Below are 15380 nucleotides of genomic sequence, written 5' to 3'. Positions count from 1 at the left end.
ACATACATACCGCGAACACACCGCTGCCGATTGATAACGGAAACTGCATCGCCCTATTAATCAAGCTTCTCGGGCGCGTGATCGAAACGTAGCTTCCTTGTACCGGCAATAATCAGCCGATCAGTTGACCAAAAGCTTTGCTACGGTTAGGAAATACAGTGCAATCGAACCAATTTGAATTTCACACCCGCTCCGAAGCCACAGCAACACGACGGCGATGATTTCACGAATTTTAAACTCCACCGCACCGCAGTACTACCGGCTTGGTAAGGGTGTTGTGTTTGAGGGAGCCATCCGAAACACCGCCAGCGCTACTGTGGTGCACCGGCGGCATGCGAGCCACGAACGGAACGTAGTACAATCGCCCTTCGGCACCGTGGACATCCCTGCGAAGAACGTTACCGACTACATCTTCGAAGGATACGAAAAGTATGCGGATAAACCGGCCGTTGTAAGTAAAAAAAGGGGCAAGCCACGCAAACGGGTGTCTAAATTTAGGAAAAACAATAAGGAACCGTTCCTCCATTATCTCAAAACACGCGCGCGGCATGACTGTGAGTAAAAAAATAATCTTTCGTGAAAATTGTGTGGTGTGGACAGCTAAAGCCGAAAAGAGGCCCCCAACAACGTTGCTAGTAGGTCATTTTAGAATTTGATAAGCTTTGATAAGACGGTCCCATATTTTGGTCCGTGCTCAATCAACCATGGTACAGCCTGTACTTTGATCCTGAGATCATAATCAGGCGGAAATGAAACAGGAACACACTGGGTTGGTTGGCAGAAGCCGAGCGTACACGGCTTCAAGATCGTCTGATAATACGATTACAAAATAGGCGCGCGGCCATCTGTTGACACTGTTGTTGGTTTTTTTTTTTAATTTGATCGCGCAACAACTATCGCTCAGAAATTACATTAATTTAAATTGCGATTTTTTTTTACCTCTCCCGAAAGACATGTGGCGCTACGAAACGATCGTACACGTACGGTATGACGTACGAGATGACGAATCGAATGGCGCGTGGCTTACTGTCGCAGAAGGGATGCGCCATGCGCAAGAACGATGTGCTTGGGCTGCTGCTGCCGAACATACCGGAGTTCGTTCCAGCGCTGCACGGTGGACTGCTGGCCGGCCTGTCCGTTACATTCGCTAATCCTTTGTACACGGCAGGTAAGTGCATGCTCGCTCGATGGTTGTGCCGTGTGCCCTTTCTCAATTGCTTTTTCTTTCCGCAGAGGAAGTTTGCCGCCAGTTTGAAAATGCCGGTGTGACGGCCATCGTCACGCTGCCGATGTTGCTTCCGGTAGCGGAAATGTTTCGCACCAAGGTGAAACAGTACAAAGGAACGATCTGCATCGGGGGAAAGCACGATCTCGATAAGAACATTTACGGGTTTGAGGTAAGCTTGCGGGTGTGCTGCTGATCTTACGATCCACTTACCATTGCACGTGTTCCGTAGCAATTTTTGAAAGAAAACCATCGCAGTGAGCTCCCGGAGATCGATTGCCACAAAACGGCCATTCTGCCCTATTCGTCCGGCACGACGGGACTGCCGAAGGGGGTGGAACTGTCGCACTACAACCTTGTGGCCAACCTAGCGCAAGGATCACACCCGGCGATATCGAAATATTATCAACCAGAGTATAGTAAGTGATGCGCTACCGTTTGCTCCTCTCCCTCCTTAACTGCAACAACTAATCTTCCGTGTCTCCTCACTCTTTTCTGTCTTTCAATTGCAGTCGATAAGAAGGAGACCATATTGACCATTCCGCCCTACTTCCATATATACGGATTGAACGCTATTCTGCATTCTGTGCTCAAGTCCAAAAACCACATTGTTTCAATTCCCAGGTATTTATCTCATTTTTGTGTACGTACTTGCCGCTCAAGACCCTACCGCCGTGCTTATCTGGGATTATATTATTTTTTATGTATTTCTGTCAATTACTGTCAACCGTTTTCATATCGCGCTTTTTCGAGAGGAAAAAGATTTGAGAAACCCCGGTTAAAATTTTCAAAACCACACACACCGAACGTCGCTTCGCTGCAAACCGTTCAGCACTGAACCGTATGTAGTAAACGCGTTTTGCATCACCGAAGGGATCGACATTTACCCCTTGAGGTCAGCTGAAGGTTAGTCAAATTCAAACAAACAACCCGGCGACCGTTACAAGCTCACTGTTTGCGACGAAAATTAACCAACGGAGGGCCTGTAGCTCCGGGAATTGTAATTGCTAGCAATGAGTAAAAATGTTATGAATTATTTTACATTCAATACTCACTGCATTGCGCCCTGACATTGGCTCACAATCAGTACGCTCCGTGCTGCCAATGGGAGCAGTGCTGCCAGCACGACAGAAGCATTTTTTACGTAATCAATCGATTTCGTTAAACGTCACTAGCTGTCAAACCGTTCCACGGCCTAATTTTTTTACTGAACGGGATGAATTTGTGGTGAAAATAATTGTCTCACACGAAAAACGCTGCTGAAAAATTGAACTCGAACGCGTGTTAAAGCCGCGTTACGGAAGCAGAACTGCGCGGATTGTACCGGTGTTGCACGACATCACCGACGACCGACGATTCCGGCGACGGAAAGTGCACCGCCGCAGCAAGCTAGCTGGCACAAGCAGCAGCAGCAGCAGCAGCAGCATTAGCAGCAGCAGCAGGTGCCTGGTTGGTTCACCGTCAGATAACCTATATTTGCTTCTATTTTCTCCTTCCGTGACGACGACGACGACGACGACGACTGGCACTTTTACGGTGCGGTGTCTCGTGTCCGGCTTCGCAATTGATCATTCTCAATGGGATTTCTAAGGTTCCAGTTAGGCTAGGTAAGAGCAAATGGAAGCTTCTGAGGGGGGTTTCCATTTCTTTTTTTGTTTGTTATTTGTGCCCCGAGCCATGCGTGCGTGTGCGATTCTGGTGGTAACGTGTCGCCTGTCGGCGCCTTGGTACTAACTAAGCCGGGTGAAAATTCCGCCGAATCCACCCAACCGCTAGCGCATCGCTCGCCTCCACCAGACGCCTCTTCATCCTAGCTGGGTAAAGAGCGTGGGGAGAGGAAGTGCAATAAGAAGAAGAAAGTGCCAACATGATCTGATCAGTCAATTTCCTCCCTTTCGCCAATTCCTACCATGCGTGCGTGTGTGTGTGTGTGAATGGGGGAAAATCAATCCTCATTCCTGCATGTTTGGATGTGTGCCTGTTTATATGTGTGTGTGTGTGTGTGTCAATTATTATTTGCAGTGTTTCAATGAAACTTCCGCGTGACAAGCAAAGAAGTATGCTCTGTCTGGTGTGACGTCTGGAAATACAAAATGCAAAGTGGAGGAGGGCCGTTGCCACCCGGTACGGTCATACGTAACATGGCATCGGGGACCCCCACGTCCCAGCAGCAGCAGCAGCAGCAGCAGCAACAACAACAACAGCAGCAGCAACAGCAGCAGCAGCAGCAGCAGCAGCAGCAAGCGGACATGAAACTCACATCGCAGCAAGCAGCGATGATGAATCAGCAGCAACAGCAGAACGCGCTCTACACGCCGCAGCCCGTGTATCGCGGTGCGGGCGGTGGTCAATCTGCGCGGCCACGAGGTACGATGCAAATCGGCCCCTACCACCAGATGCAGATGACCTTCAACCTGATGCCGCCGATGCCCCGAATACAGGCTCCGTGGGGAAATATGAGCAACTTGCAAGTGCTGTACCCACAGTACATGCTGTATCCGCCGGCGGCCGGTGGTCGCCGTCAAGCGGGAGGAGACAGCAACCTAGTAAATGTAAGTATCCGTGTGCTTGTGCGTTCGCAATGAAGAACTTAAATACTTAGTGGCAAACAAAGGAGAAATGATCCCCCCATTTGCATCGGGTAATGACATATGCTTCCGTTCCTCGATAGATCTCGCAAGTGCCGCTGCCTCAGCACGCTCATTCTAATCAGCAGCCGGCACCGATGCAGGTGGCACACGAAATGATGCAGCACATGCATCCACCGCAGGCACCGCAACAAGTTGCCGCTACCCACGTTGCACCGCTCGAGCAACATCCACAGGCCGGTACCCCGGCACAGGTGGCGGTAGTATCATCGCAACCGCACACTTCCTATTCGCAGATGTCGAATCTGATTGCGGCACCGCCGCCGCACATGCAACCCGGTGCAGCCGGTGCCGGTGTGGGCGTCGGTATCGGGGGAGTCGGTATGGGCGTCGGTCACGGTGGGCCGACTGGGGAGTTAACCAAACAACCGGCCAAACGGGAGAAGCGTAAGCATGCCCTTCGCATCATCGATCCCAGCACGAACGAGGATATTTTGGCGAACATGTTCAATGATACGACGTCGAACGCGAGTGGTGGAAGTGGGGTTGGTGCTGGCGGGGGAAATGCTTCCTCCGCAACTGCTGGCTCGAGTGCGGCTTCATCGGCCGGTACACCGGGACCACCATCGGTGCCAATTGGTGCGGAGCCCGTCGCTATGGTGGAATCGGATTATCCTGATTATCCACCATCACAGCAGCAGCAGCAGCAGCAGCCACCGCCGCCACAGCAACAAGAGATGGTCGTTCCTGCGCCGATGGTTCCGCAGATGCCACCACCGCAACACCACCATCATCAACCGCCACCTCAGATGCTTCTTACCGGGCACGATTTAAGTGGCCGCGTTCCGAACCAGCATCAGCAGCAGGTTCCACCGCCGCCACAGCAGCAATCGGTCGTCCCAGGGGGACACCCGCACGATTTGTACGTCAGTGGAGGACTGAAAATGATGAACCATTCGCACCCTCCGCCCCATTTACCGCCGCACCTAGCGAATGACATGACCACGGTGACGGGCACGCCCGTCGTGTCCGCCATGTCCGATGGTCCCTCGGTGGAGATACCGAACTCGTACATTAAAAAGAAAAAACCTATCCCGGACGGAGCAATGCATCATTCGCAACAGCAGCAGCAACAACATCCGCACGCGAAGCAGCAACAGCAGCTCCATCATTACCATCCGCATCAGCAGCAACAGCAGCAGCAGCAGCAGCAGCAGCATCAACAGCAGCAGCACCAACAGATGCATCACCACCACCAGCAGCAGCAGCAGCAGCAGTCGCATCATCACTCGCATCAAAGACACCAACAGCATCAGCAACACTTGCAGCACCAGCAGCAGCAACAACAGCAGCAACAACAACAACAACATTCGTATGCAGTACAACAATCGCAGCAAGCCGTGGCTGTAGCTCAAGCAGCAGCAGCAGCAGCAGCCGCAGCCGCTGCAGCACACGCCCAGGCGCAGGTCAATGCTCAGGCCCAAGCTCAGGCAGCAGCAGCAGCAGCGGCAGCGGCAGCGGCAGCAGCAGCCGTAAACGTCTCCTCCGTTCCTCCCAACAACCACTCCGGTGCCGTGATTGCGGACGGCGACATGATGCCGCCGCAGCATAATGCGGCGATCGCTGTGCAGCAGCAGCAGCACCCGCACCACCACCACCATAATGCTACTCCGTTAGTCGGGGCCGCTAACTACATGACGGAACCACCGCCACCGATCATTACGCCCAATAATGACCGACGGTTCCGTACGGTTTCGGAAAAATCCGTCACCGAATCCAACCTCTCCTCGGACGCAGAACCGTTCGTGTACACCGGTAGCAGCAGCAGCAGCGCTAGCAGCACCACTATTGCCCCCAACCTACTGCAAGGTCCGCCTCCTTCCACTCCGTCTGTTGTTGCTTCTTCCACGGTGGAAACTACCTCGGAAAAGGTGGAAGCAATGGAAGCGAGAAAGGAGCCGGAAAGTAGTTTGTCCGCAGCGGTCGTTGATAAGCCGCAGGAACAGAGTATGCTGGAGGAGGACACAATGATGGTGGCGCAGCAGCAGCAGCAGCATGAAGACGCGCAGAATGCGAACGTGAACGTGCCTCCGAGGGAAAGTAATTCCGACCAGCTTAGCATCGATGATGGTGGCGTCATCGCCACTGCCGATAAGCTTGTGGAAGGTGTAGCGAATTTGAACATTGGCGGCGATGATGAAAAGGAAACAGAAGGGCGGTCGGCAGGGGCCCAGTTGATGGGTGAGGCAGAAGTCGACGCGGATGTGGCTGCCTCGGACGAAACGGATCGAGCGGCTGTGGTTGCGTCCGATGTGGTGGTTGCCACTACTGCCAATAGCATGAGTACAGATTCGGCGGCTGCGGTCCAGCAGGCAAACTTTTTAAATAAGGAATGTAGCGTTAAGCCTCTAGATAATGATTATATTAATAATAACAGTGTGGATTACACCAGACGCTTAAGCTCGATAGATGGACTCGTCGACGGTAAGGGTGCCGCACCGTCGGTCGATAACAACGGCAAGGAAGCGACCAGTGTGATGCCGAAGGCAACGGACGAGGATCGCGAACGGAAGCCCGCAGCGGAACAGCGCCAGAGCGGCGGTGGCGAAACTGATCAAATCGTCCCACAAGACCGTACCAAGCACGCGCAAAGCGGTAGCAATAGCAATGAAGCTGTCACGCTCTCAGCCGCAGCTTCCACGACGAGCAGTAGTTTGGACGATAATCGTAACGTAGTTACAGAGAGCACGTCCTCTCCTTCGCTGGAAGTCGACGCCGAAGCAAAACCGGTCCCGGTAGCGACCACTGCAGCGCCAGCAACAACAGCACCAACAGCTGAGGAGAGCAGTAAGCAGGAGGAGGAATCGTCTGCATCGAAAACGGCGACAACGGTGGCGGCTGCATCGAAAGCGAAAAGCGTTGCTCCCACTTCCATGGCACCGCCAGCGGTAAAGAAAAGCAAATCAATCACGCTGATCGTGTACGATCCCGACCAGTGGAGCCCGGAGAATCCGACCGGCAAGAAAAAGTATTCCCGTGAGCAGCTGATGATGCTGAAGGACATTGGACCCGCGCTCGAGAAGCCGCTGAACCTGCCAAACAGTTTGGAAAATTTGCTGCGCACGAATTACTCGATGGGGGGCATGGGCGGTGGCGGTGGTAATATGTACGGTAACAGCTTGAAGGGCAACGAGTTTTCGCTGATGCCGAACTTTATGAAGAGCGGGGGAGGAGGCGGTGGGGGTGGCATGGGCGGCCACCACAATCCAGTGCGGCAGCCGTACATGAAGCGTTCGTCGCAGCAGGGAAGCGCGGGCGGGAATCAGTCGGGCGGAGCGCAGCCCAACAAGCAATCGCAGCAGGGCCTCAGCAAGACCGGGTCCAAGATCATCAAGCTGAACCTGCAGCTGAACGAGGAGGTGAAGCTGAACTCGAGCGCCAACGCGTGGAAACCGAGCCAGCTGCAGAAGAGCGAAAATGTCGAACAGGACGAAACGCAGAAGCTGCTCAAGTCGATGCGCAGCATCCTGAACAAGCTGACGCCCGACAATCTGACCAAGCTGGTCGAGCAGGTGAAGAAACTGCCGATCAAGACGTTCGAACAGTTCGATGGCTGCATTCAGCTCGTGTTCGAGAAAGCGATCTCGGAACCGAACTTTTCCGAAGCGTACGCAAAGATGTGCCGTGAGATTGGATCGATGAGCAACCCGGAAATCCAGAACCGGAACACGGACTTCTGCTCCAACCTGGTCAAACGGTGCCACCACGAGTTCATGAAGTGGCGCGAAGATCAGGCGAACGCGGTGAGCGAGCGGCGGGCGAAGCTGAAGAACAAAAAGCTGACCAATGACGAGCTGGAAGAACTGAAGGAACAGCTCGAAGAGGAGGAGCTCAAAGTGCGGCGGAGAGCGGTCGGCATCGTGCGGTTCATCGGTGAGCTGTATAAGGAGGGTTTGCTGTCGAACAAACCGATCCTCACGTGTTTCGATATGTTGCTCAAGGATCTGCACGAATCGTCGCTGGAGTGTTTGTGCAAGCTGCTGACGACGGTCGGCTCGAAGCTGGAGCGGACGCGCCCCACGAGTCCGCTCATGGTCGACGGGAAGCTGGAAAAGCCGCGCGAAGCGCCGATATCGCTCAAGAACTACTTCGAGCAGCTGAAGAGCATTGTGCGCGAGTACGAGAAGCACAAGATTTCGAGCCGCATCCGGTTCATGATACAGGACGTGATCGATCTGCGCAACAACCATTGGGTGCCGCGGCGCCAGGAGCTCAACCCTAAAACGATCTCGCAGATTGCGCTCGAGGCCGAGTCGGAGCAGAATCGCATAAATATGCTGAACTTTATGCCCTCGAAGGACAGCTACTCGGGCAGTGATATGGGCGGCCGGTCCGGTGGAGGACGAAGTGGCGGTGGAGGCGGTGGTGGTGGAGGAGGTGGCGGAGGAGGAGGAGGATCTGGACTGTACGGAAAGTCATCGAGCGGGGGGCCTGGCTACAATCAGGGAAGCTTCGGGCGAGGTAGTAGCGGCCGAGGCGGTGACGGAGGAGGTGGCGGCGGTGGCGGTGGCGGTGGCAGCGGCTCCAGCAAAGGTGGTCGGTTGCAGCAGGACGAAGATGGTTTTCTGGCGGTGTCGAACAGCCGCAGCAGCAATCGTCCGTTCTCGATAGATCCAAAGAAGCTGCCAATGCTGACGGTCAACGTTGACACGACGCAGCTGGGCCGGGCATCGAACTATCAAACAAACAAATGGAAGAAGAACATGTACGCGGAGCTCGGCAACGAAGAAGGAACGGCATCGTCGTCGTCGTCTTCCAGCGCGTTGCCAGATCGTGATGAGCGGGACAGTGACCGCGACAGAGACCGGAACCGCGATCGAGACCGGGAACGCGATCGTGATAGAGACCGGGATCGTGACCGTGACCGTGATCGTGATCGCGACCGTGGCTCGAACAAGGAACCGTACCACATGAAAACGGCCGAACGGGATCGATATGGACGGTACGGTAGCAGTAGCAGTCAGAACGAGGATCGCTATAACCGCTCCTCCCGCGAGCCTTCCTCCTCTTCCGGTGGTGGCGAGTGGGAACGGAAGATGGGAGCGTCCTCGATGCAGAGCCGTCAGTCACAGTCGCAGCAACCGCCACGCATGGCACGGATGGGCCAATCGTCCTCCACTTCGGGAGCGTTCCACCAGCAGCTGCAGATGCCTACCGGACCGCCATCCTCCTCCTCGTTGTCGGCAGGAGCTTGGAAGGGTTCAGCCGGCTCAGCAGCAGCAGCAGCGACGAGCAGCGAAGCAGTCGCGCCGAAACCGAACGAGCCGTTCGACGAGCGTATGGAGAACCTGGTGTACGAACTGGCGGGCAAGATCGAGGTCGCCAGCAGTTCGCCCGAGTTTTACTACACGGTAGCGTACAGGCTCGTCCGGAACCAGTTCAACTCCGCTCAGTCAAAGCGTCGGACGGCTGCCACAGTCTTGACGGACATGCTGCGCCTCACAATGATCAGCCGCGCCGACTTCCAGCTCGCGCTGCACAATCTGCTGAAGGCAGTCGACGATCTGCTGCTCGATGTGCCGAAGCTGTGGGAGTACTTGGCGGACTTTTTCGTGCCCCCGTTGCACGAGCGGCTGATAACGCTGCAGGACGTGCGGCAGGTTGCGACCGGCACGTTCAACCCGGAGGACGGATACAGTTGGCCGCTGCTGAAGGCGATCCTGCGCAGCTACGAAGCGACGCACGGCAGGGATGCGACCGCTAAGCTTTGGTTCGAGGGTCCGCTCGAGTGGAGGGAATTTTTCTCCAGCTCGGCAGACGAGGCCGCAATCAGGCGGCAGGTTACCGAGGGTTCGCTGGGCTACCTGCTCGACATGCGAGCGCTTTGGCCCGCGATCCGCCAGTTCCTGGAGCGGGATGCGCTGAACGAGGAGATCTTCGCCTTCATCGATGCGCACTGCAGTTCCGAGCAGCAGCTCGACACGCCGGAGTTTATCCGCCCGCTAACGACGGTCGTGTTCGAGCACTGCATCCACAACAAAAAGCTCGACCAGAAGAAGATGGAACGGTGGCACCAGCTGCTGCAGCGATACCTGTACGGGAAGGCGGAGCGCGAGCTGGAGGCGCTGTACGCGATCCAGCGGCTGGTGGTGGGGCTACAGCATCCGCCGAATCTGCTGCAGACGATCTTCCACCAGCTGCTCGATTTGGGCGTCATCATGGACGGGTTCAAGCGCTGGATCGAGGACAAAAATGATCACGAGCCGGAGGGTCGTGGGGTGTGCGTCAAATCGACCACCCAGTTCTTCGTGCAGCTGATGGAACCGGACAGCGAGGATGGCGGGAAGGATGGCGACAGTGACGACGGTGGGAAGGACAGCGAAAACTAATTAAGCCGCATGTGGTGGGTTTTGACGGACGCATAGAAGTAGGGCTAGCAAGGAAGGGAGGAAAACCTTCGGGTTTGTGTTTACTGTGCTGGTTCGTTCAATCCGTGTACGATTCGTGTATGATTCGTCTTTTTATACAAATACATCCACAGCCACCTCCGCACACTAAACACCCAGCCAAAAAACACAGGCGAGCCGACGACGCTACCCTAATTATTACCAAGTACATATTCGATTCTAGAGTACACCGCGTCCTCCGTCCTGCGCGCTTTCGGGGGACCGGGTCGGACAGTGTTGTCGGCGCAGGCGGCGGTAGTAGTGAAAAGTGAAAGAGGGCGAACGTGAGCAGAGTGTTTAGTGTGTACACAACAGGACGGTAGTAGAGAGATTCCGCGAGATGAGCTCTTGTTTTTGCTATGCGTTCGTATGTGCGCGTGTGTGTGTGTGTGTGTATTTCGAGTTGTGCGTGTGTGTCTGTGTTGGTGTGTGGTGCTGTGCCGGTCTGGAAATGGGATCTGGAATGATGAAATTGCAAGGTAATGATGGGTGGTCGGTCAAACTAAAATATGAGCTGCTGCAAACAAACAATTCCGACGATCCACTTGCCGCGTTCTTCGTTCCGGTGTCCTCGCGACCGTGCCACACGCCACGACATTTGATGAGCAGGATCGCTGATGATCGACAGACAAACCACGAGAAGGACGATAATTGCTGCTGGTGCGAAATATAGCGATGTATTGTTTATGCTGCAAACAATAATAAACTACTATTACGAAATACGACGAACAGTCTGCTGCTGTCGTGCGGTCCAGCGCGCGCGCACTCACACACACACACACATCTCACACGATGCGCTTACTAGGAGGAGGTTCGTAGCCTCTCGAGCATCCTAGTAAGCTGGTACACACACACACACACACTCACACATAGAGAGAGTGTACGAGATGATCAACAACACAACACAGCAAAGACACACATACACACACCCTCTCAAAAATTACATAAACACACAAGTAATGATTAAACGATAAACTATAATTAATAAATATGGAATACCGTTAAGATCAACATTTATTTACATGCATAAATATATACATATACATATATATATATTTATAAATAATTATCGAATAAAGTATCTGGTGAACCACACAACAACAACAACAAAAAAACTTCCCCCGGTCGCCAAGCGATCGTTTTCTTTTGCAAGTGAGGCAGAGGACTGTTGCGCACCATTCGCCTACCTTGCGTTTGGAGAAGAGCAAATGTGTGTGTGTGTGTGGTTCGGTTCTGGATTACGATTCTGTCGGTCGATACCCGAAAGATGCATAAAGGCCGAGCTATGGCTGTGTCATCCTTGAAGCCCAATTGTTAGCAAAATGGTTCACTGCCAAACGAGCTGTGTGGAAGGATGCTTTTTCTAGTCCATTTGCCTGATTGCAATGTGATGGGGCAGCGTTCGCTTAGCGAGGCCACCGTTGGAGCCCTATTGATCGATTAACGCATGCTGCCGCTGTAAGCTCGATCGATTGTCGATATACGTTCAGCGCGTAACTACCTAAAACGAATTGCTTATCAAGTGCCCTTCAAACGCGACGCGCTCATGAGTCAGGTGTGACTGGTGCAGGTGAGTAAATGAGATTGATGCCGATTGTGCTTAAGCTAGATTAAAGCACGTCCCCGACGACCCCTGTTACCAATTGCGGCTAGCGGTTCTTGAGCAAAGATCGTAAGACAGCGCCTAGGACTTGTTCCGACAATGACGCTCACGACACTCTCGCCCCTCCCCCTTCATTGTAGATTCATCCCGGAAGATTACATCCAGTGTTTGGCCGAATTCCGGCCCCAGTTTCTGTTCGTGGTCCCGTCGCTACTGCTCTTCCTCGCTACCCATCCGAAGGTGACGCCCGACCTGCTGTCCAGCGTCGACTCGGTCCTGGTCGGTGCTGCGCCCGCTTCGCTCCAGCTGCAGGAAAAGTTCCGCACCAAGGTCGGGCGCGACATCGACATTGCGCAGGGTTACGGCATGACGGAAAGCTCCCCGGTTACGCTCTGCACGCCGCACCGTTACGACCAGTCGAAGGTCGGTACGTGCGGTCAGCTGTATCCCAGCACGGAGGCGAAGATTGTATCGCTCACGGACGGCAGCAACCTGGGTCCGCATCAGACGGGCGAGCTGTACCTGCGCGGACCGCAAATCATGAAGGGCTATCTGAACAATGAGGCCGCCACGAAGGAGACGCTCGTTGAGGACGGGTTCCTGCGAACGGGGGATGTGGCGTACTACGACAAGGAGGGATTCTTCTTCATCGTCGACCGCACGAAGGAATTGATCAAGGTGAAGGGAAACCAGGTAAGCGGGTGCCGCCGGTTGACGTTTGGTGAAGTTATTTGAGTTTATTTGTCCGGTTTAAAAAATCGATTCCATTAAGATTAGCGTTAATACAACAGAGAGAGAGAGAGAGACGTCGGGTTAACCGCTTCCGCAGAGCACACCATCGTCACCCCGTCCCCCTCGTCCCATCACGGCCGTGGGGAGGATTCCTCGGGAGATCGAGCTGCCGCTACTACTACTGATCCATCATCTCGACGCTCGATTCGTCAATGTCCATCACGTTATCGTCCGGCTTGGCGTCCTCCTCGGCGGCCATCTCTGTCGGTTGGCCCGGTTCGCCTGCCATGTCCACCTCTTCCACCACGACATTTTCGGAAGCGGCAGCAGCTGCAGCTGGGGCCGGCGCGGAAGTGAGACCAGCGACCGTTGCCAGTTCCATTTCTAGCTCTTGCGAGGTGGTCGGCGCAACATCGGCGGCTTCTACGACTTGGCTCGTCGTCGGTTCTACGCAGGACGATGATGCTTCCATCTCGGCCAAAGCTGCCTGCGTTGTGGTGGAAGTTGTTGGTTCGGTTGGTTCGCCGGCTTTTTGCTGCGGAACCACCTCCGCAGTTGGTTCTGGTGCGACGGAAGTTGGCACTGTTGCTGCCACTGATTCGGCTTCGTCACTTTTGGAATGTTCTTTAAGATCAGAATTGTTGCCGACGGCCGGTTCGCCGCTTGGGATCGCTCCGTCTGCCTCCGGTTCCACCGCGTCAGGTACGACGACCGATTCCACCGTCGCGGCGCGGTCGCCATCGGCTTTTATTACTTCGTCCACGACTGCTTTCGAGTTGGTTAAGGGGTCGTCAGCCGGCGCTTCATCGACAACATCGGACGCATGGACATCGGCTTTGATTACGCTGGTGGTGCCGGACGAGACCGATGACGCTGCAACCTGCGCGTCATCGTCGTCGTACTTGATCATTTTGGCTTTCGGCTCATCATCGTCTTCCTGAGCCACTTCCGCCGTTGTACTGCCGGCCTTTTCATCTACTCCGGCGGCACCCTCCGGCGGAACAGGTTGAGATTTGATTTGTTCCACCTTCTCCTCATGCTCCCCTTCCACGGCTCCCTTTACTGAGTCTTCCTGGTGTGGTTCTTTAGCTGCTGCTTCGTCCAAACCTTCCGGCGCGGCCGTGATTTCTTCCTCCCGAACCGTCTGTGCGGTGGGTGGTGTGTCCGTGTTGTTGACCGCTTCATCCACGTTCTGTGGTGTCTCTTTTGGCGGGGCAGCTCTTTCGTTTTCCTCTTCCTTTCCGGTTGGTTCGTGAGTTGTCGTGGAGGATGATTCAACGGAAGCCTCAAGCATTGGTGCGGCTATATCGCCGTCGGTAGCGTTTTCGTTCGTATCAATAACGCTCTGATGACCGTCCGAGTTCAGCCCACTTTTTCCGATGGTTTGACTGCCGGCGTCGGTCGTGCTCATGAAGCCGCCGCCGCCGTTCAGTTCGCTTCCGACTTCGCCCGATCGCTGCGACGACCCAACCGAGTCCGCGAGCGAACTGTGCAGCGAGCTGACAGGGTCGCTCGAGTCCGGCAGCAGGGCGTCCGCTTCGAGATGGAACTGCTCGTTGTCCATTTCGATGTCAACGTTCACCTCCAGATCACCGTTCACGATCGAGTCGAGCGAATCGCCGTTCTCGCTGTCACTGCGGCGGCGACCCGGTTCCTGCGTGCTTACGACTGCAATGAAAAAGAGCAGGGAAAATGGTTGGATATCCGATAATGACCCGCACATCCTCTTTCCCCTTCCCCCTCTACACAGGTTTCACCGACGGAGCTGGAAAACATTGTTCTCGAACTACCCGAGGTGAGCGATGTGGCGGTGGCCGGCGTACCGGACGAAACGGCCGGCGAGCTGCCGCGCGCATTCGTCGTCGTTAAGCCGGGTGCGGACCTGACCGAGAAGGAGGTGCAGGAGCACGTGAAGGAGCGTGTCGTCAAGTACAAACAGCTTGCCGGCGGAGTCATCTTCGTCAAGGAGATTCCTCGCAACGCTGCCGGCAAGGTTATACGGCAGCAGCTCCACATGATTGCCGCCCAGTTCGAGGACTGAATGGCTCCACTGAACGCTCGCCCGCGCGATTCTTGTACAGCAATAAAGTAGTCCATTTTGTTTTTTACTCTTCCTTCGTCTCCCCCTATTTGCGTGTTTTACTCACCCAAAATATTCTTTTCCACCGCGCGCATAAACTTATCAATGCGTGTGTACTGTTTGCGTGGTTCCGTCAGCAGCTCGCAGATACGCTGCACCGTGAACGGTGCGGAATTGAAGGAGTCGAGCCGCTCCAGCAGCGCTCGCTTCATTCGTTCGAAGTTGAACGGATCGACGTTGGGACATTGGGGAATATCTGTCCACAAGAAAAGGAAAAACAACAGGGGAACCAATTAATCCGAAATCCGGGCGACAACTTGTCTCGCCGTGTACACCCACCTGCGATGCTTGGCGTGCTGTGATGAAAGTCCGTAATTACGTTGACCAGCTTTTCCCGGAACAGCGGCTTCACCAGCACCCAACGGTACAGCGTATCGCCCGTCCGGGCGACAAAGTTCAGATAGTCCTCGAGCTCGCGCGGTATGTCCTTCTGCTTCGATTTGGTAAAGCGCTCCAGCAGCATCAAAATTTCTTCCTGATTTTCCATCGTCATTGAAAGCTTGGCTTTGCGGGCTTGAAAAGGAAATAACTACCACCAAACGGCTGACAAAGATGCACCCTCAGTCTGCGTGTGTCAATCGTTTTCCTTTTTTTTTGTGCTGTCGTCCGCTACCCGGTACCAAGCGCTCGTTCGTCCGGGCAGCCC

The 15380-nt window shown here is 54.6% G+C and overlaps 3 protein-coding genes across 3 annotated transcripts; 2 read left to right on the top strand and 1 right to left on the bottom strand.

Annotated features, from left to right (window-relative positions):
- Nucleotides 1-44: 44 nt before the first annotated feature.
- On the top strand, nt 45-14723 carry LOC118503510 (probable 4-coumarate--CoA ligase 1). Its single transcript, XM_036036860.1, has 7 exons — nt 45-451; nt 952-1168; nt 1234-1397; nt 1458-1644; nt 1738-1849; nt 12003-12555; nt 14345-14723. The coding sequence occupies exons 1-7, from the start codon at nt 218-220 to the stop codon at nt 14633-14635; spliced, it is 1758 nt and encodes a 585-aa protein (XP_035892753.1). The 5' UTR covers nt 45-217; the 3' UTR covers nt 14636-14723.
- Nucleotides 2225-11329, top strand: LOC118503506 (eukaryotic translation initiation factor 4G). The gene is made up of 3 exons (XM_036036855.1): nt 2225-2832; nt 3248-3777; nt 3897-11329. Exons 2-3 carry the CDS (start codon nt 3319-3321, stop codon nt 10200-10202), a joined length of 6765 nt encoding a protein of 2254 aa, XP_035892748.1. The 5' UTR covers nt 2225-2832; nt 3248-3318; the 3' UTR covers nt 10203-11329.
- Nucleotides 12574-15347, bottom strand: LOC118503509 (serine/threonine-protein phosphatase 4 regulatory subunit 2). Its single transcript, XM_036036859.1, has 3 exons — nt 15014-15347; nt 14742-14930; nt 12574-14262 (listed from the first exon to the last, which is right to left on the bottom strand). The coding sequence occupies exons 1-3, from the start codon at nt 15225-15227 to the stop codon at nt 12773-12775; spliced, it is 1893 nt and encodes a 630-aa protein (XP_035892752.1). The 5' UTR covers nt 15228-15347; the 3' UTR covers nt 12574-12772.
- Between the last annotated feature and the right edge of the window lie 33 nt (nt 15348-15380).

This window comes from Anopheles stephensi, chromosome 2, assembly GCF_013141755.1.
Source record: "Anopheles stephensi strain Indian chromosome 2, UCI_ANSTEP_V1.0, whole genome shotgun sequence".
NCBI classification, from domain to species: domain Eukaryota; kingdom Metazoa; phylum Arthropoda; class Insecta; order Diptera; family Culicidae; genus Anopheles; species Anopheles stephensi.
Note: the sequence above shows the minus strand (reverse complement) of the source record. Positions and strands in the feature narration are given on the sequence as shown.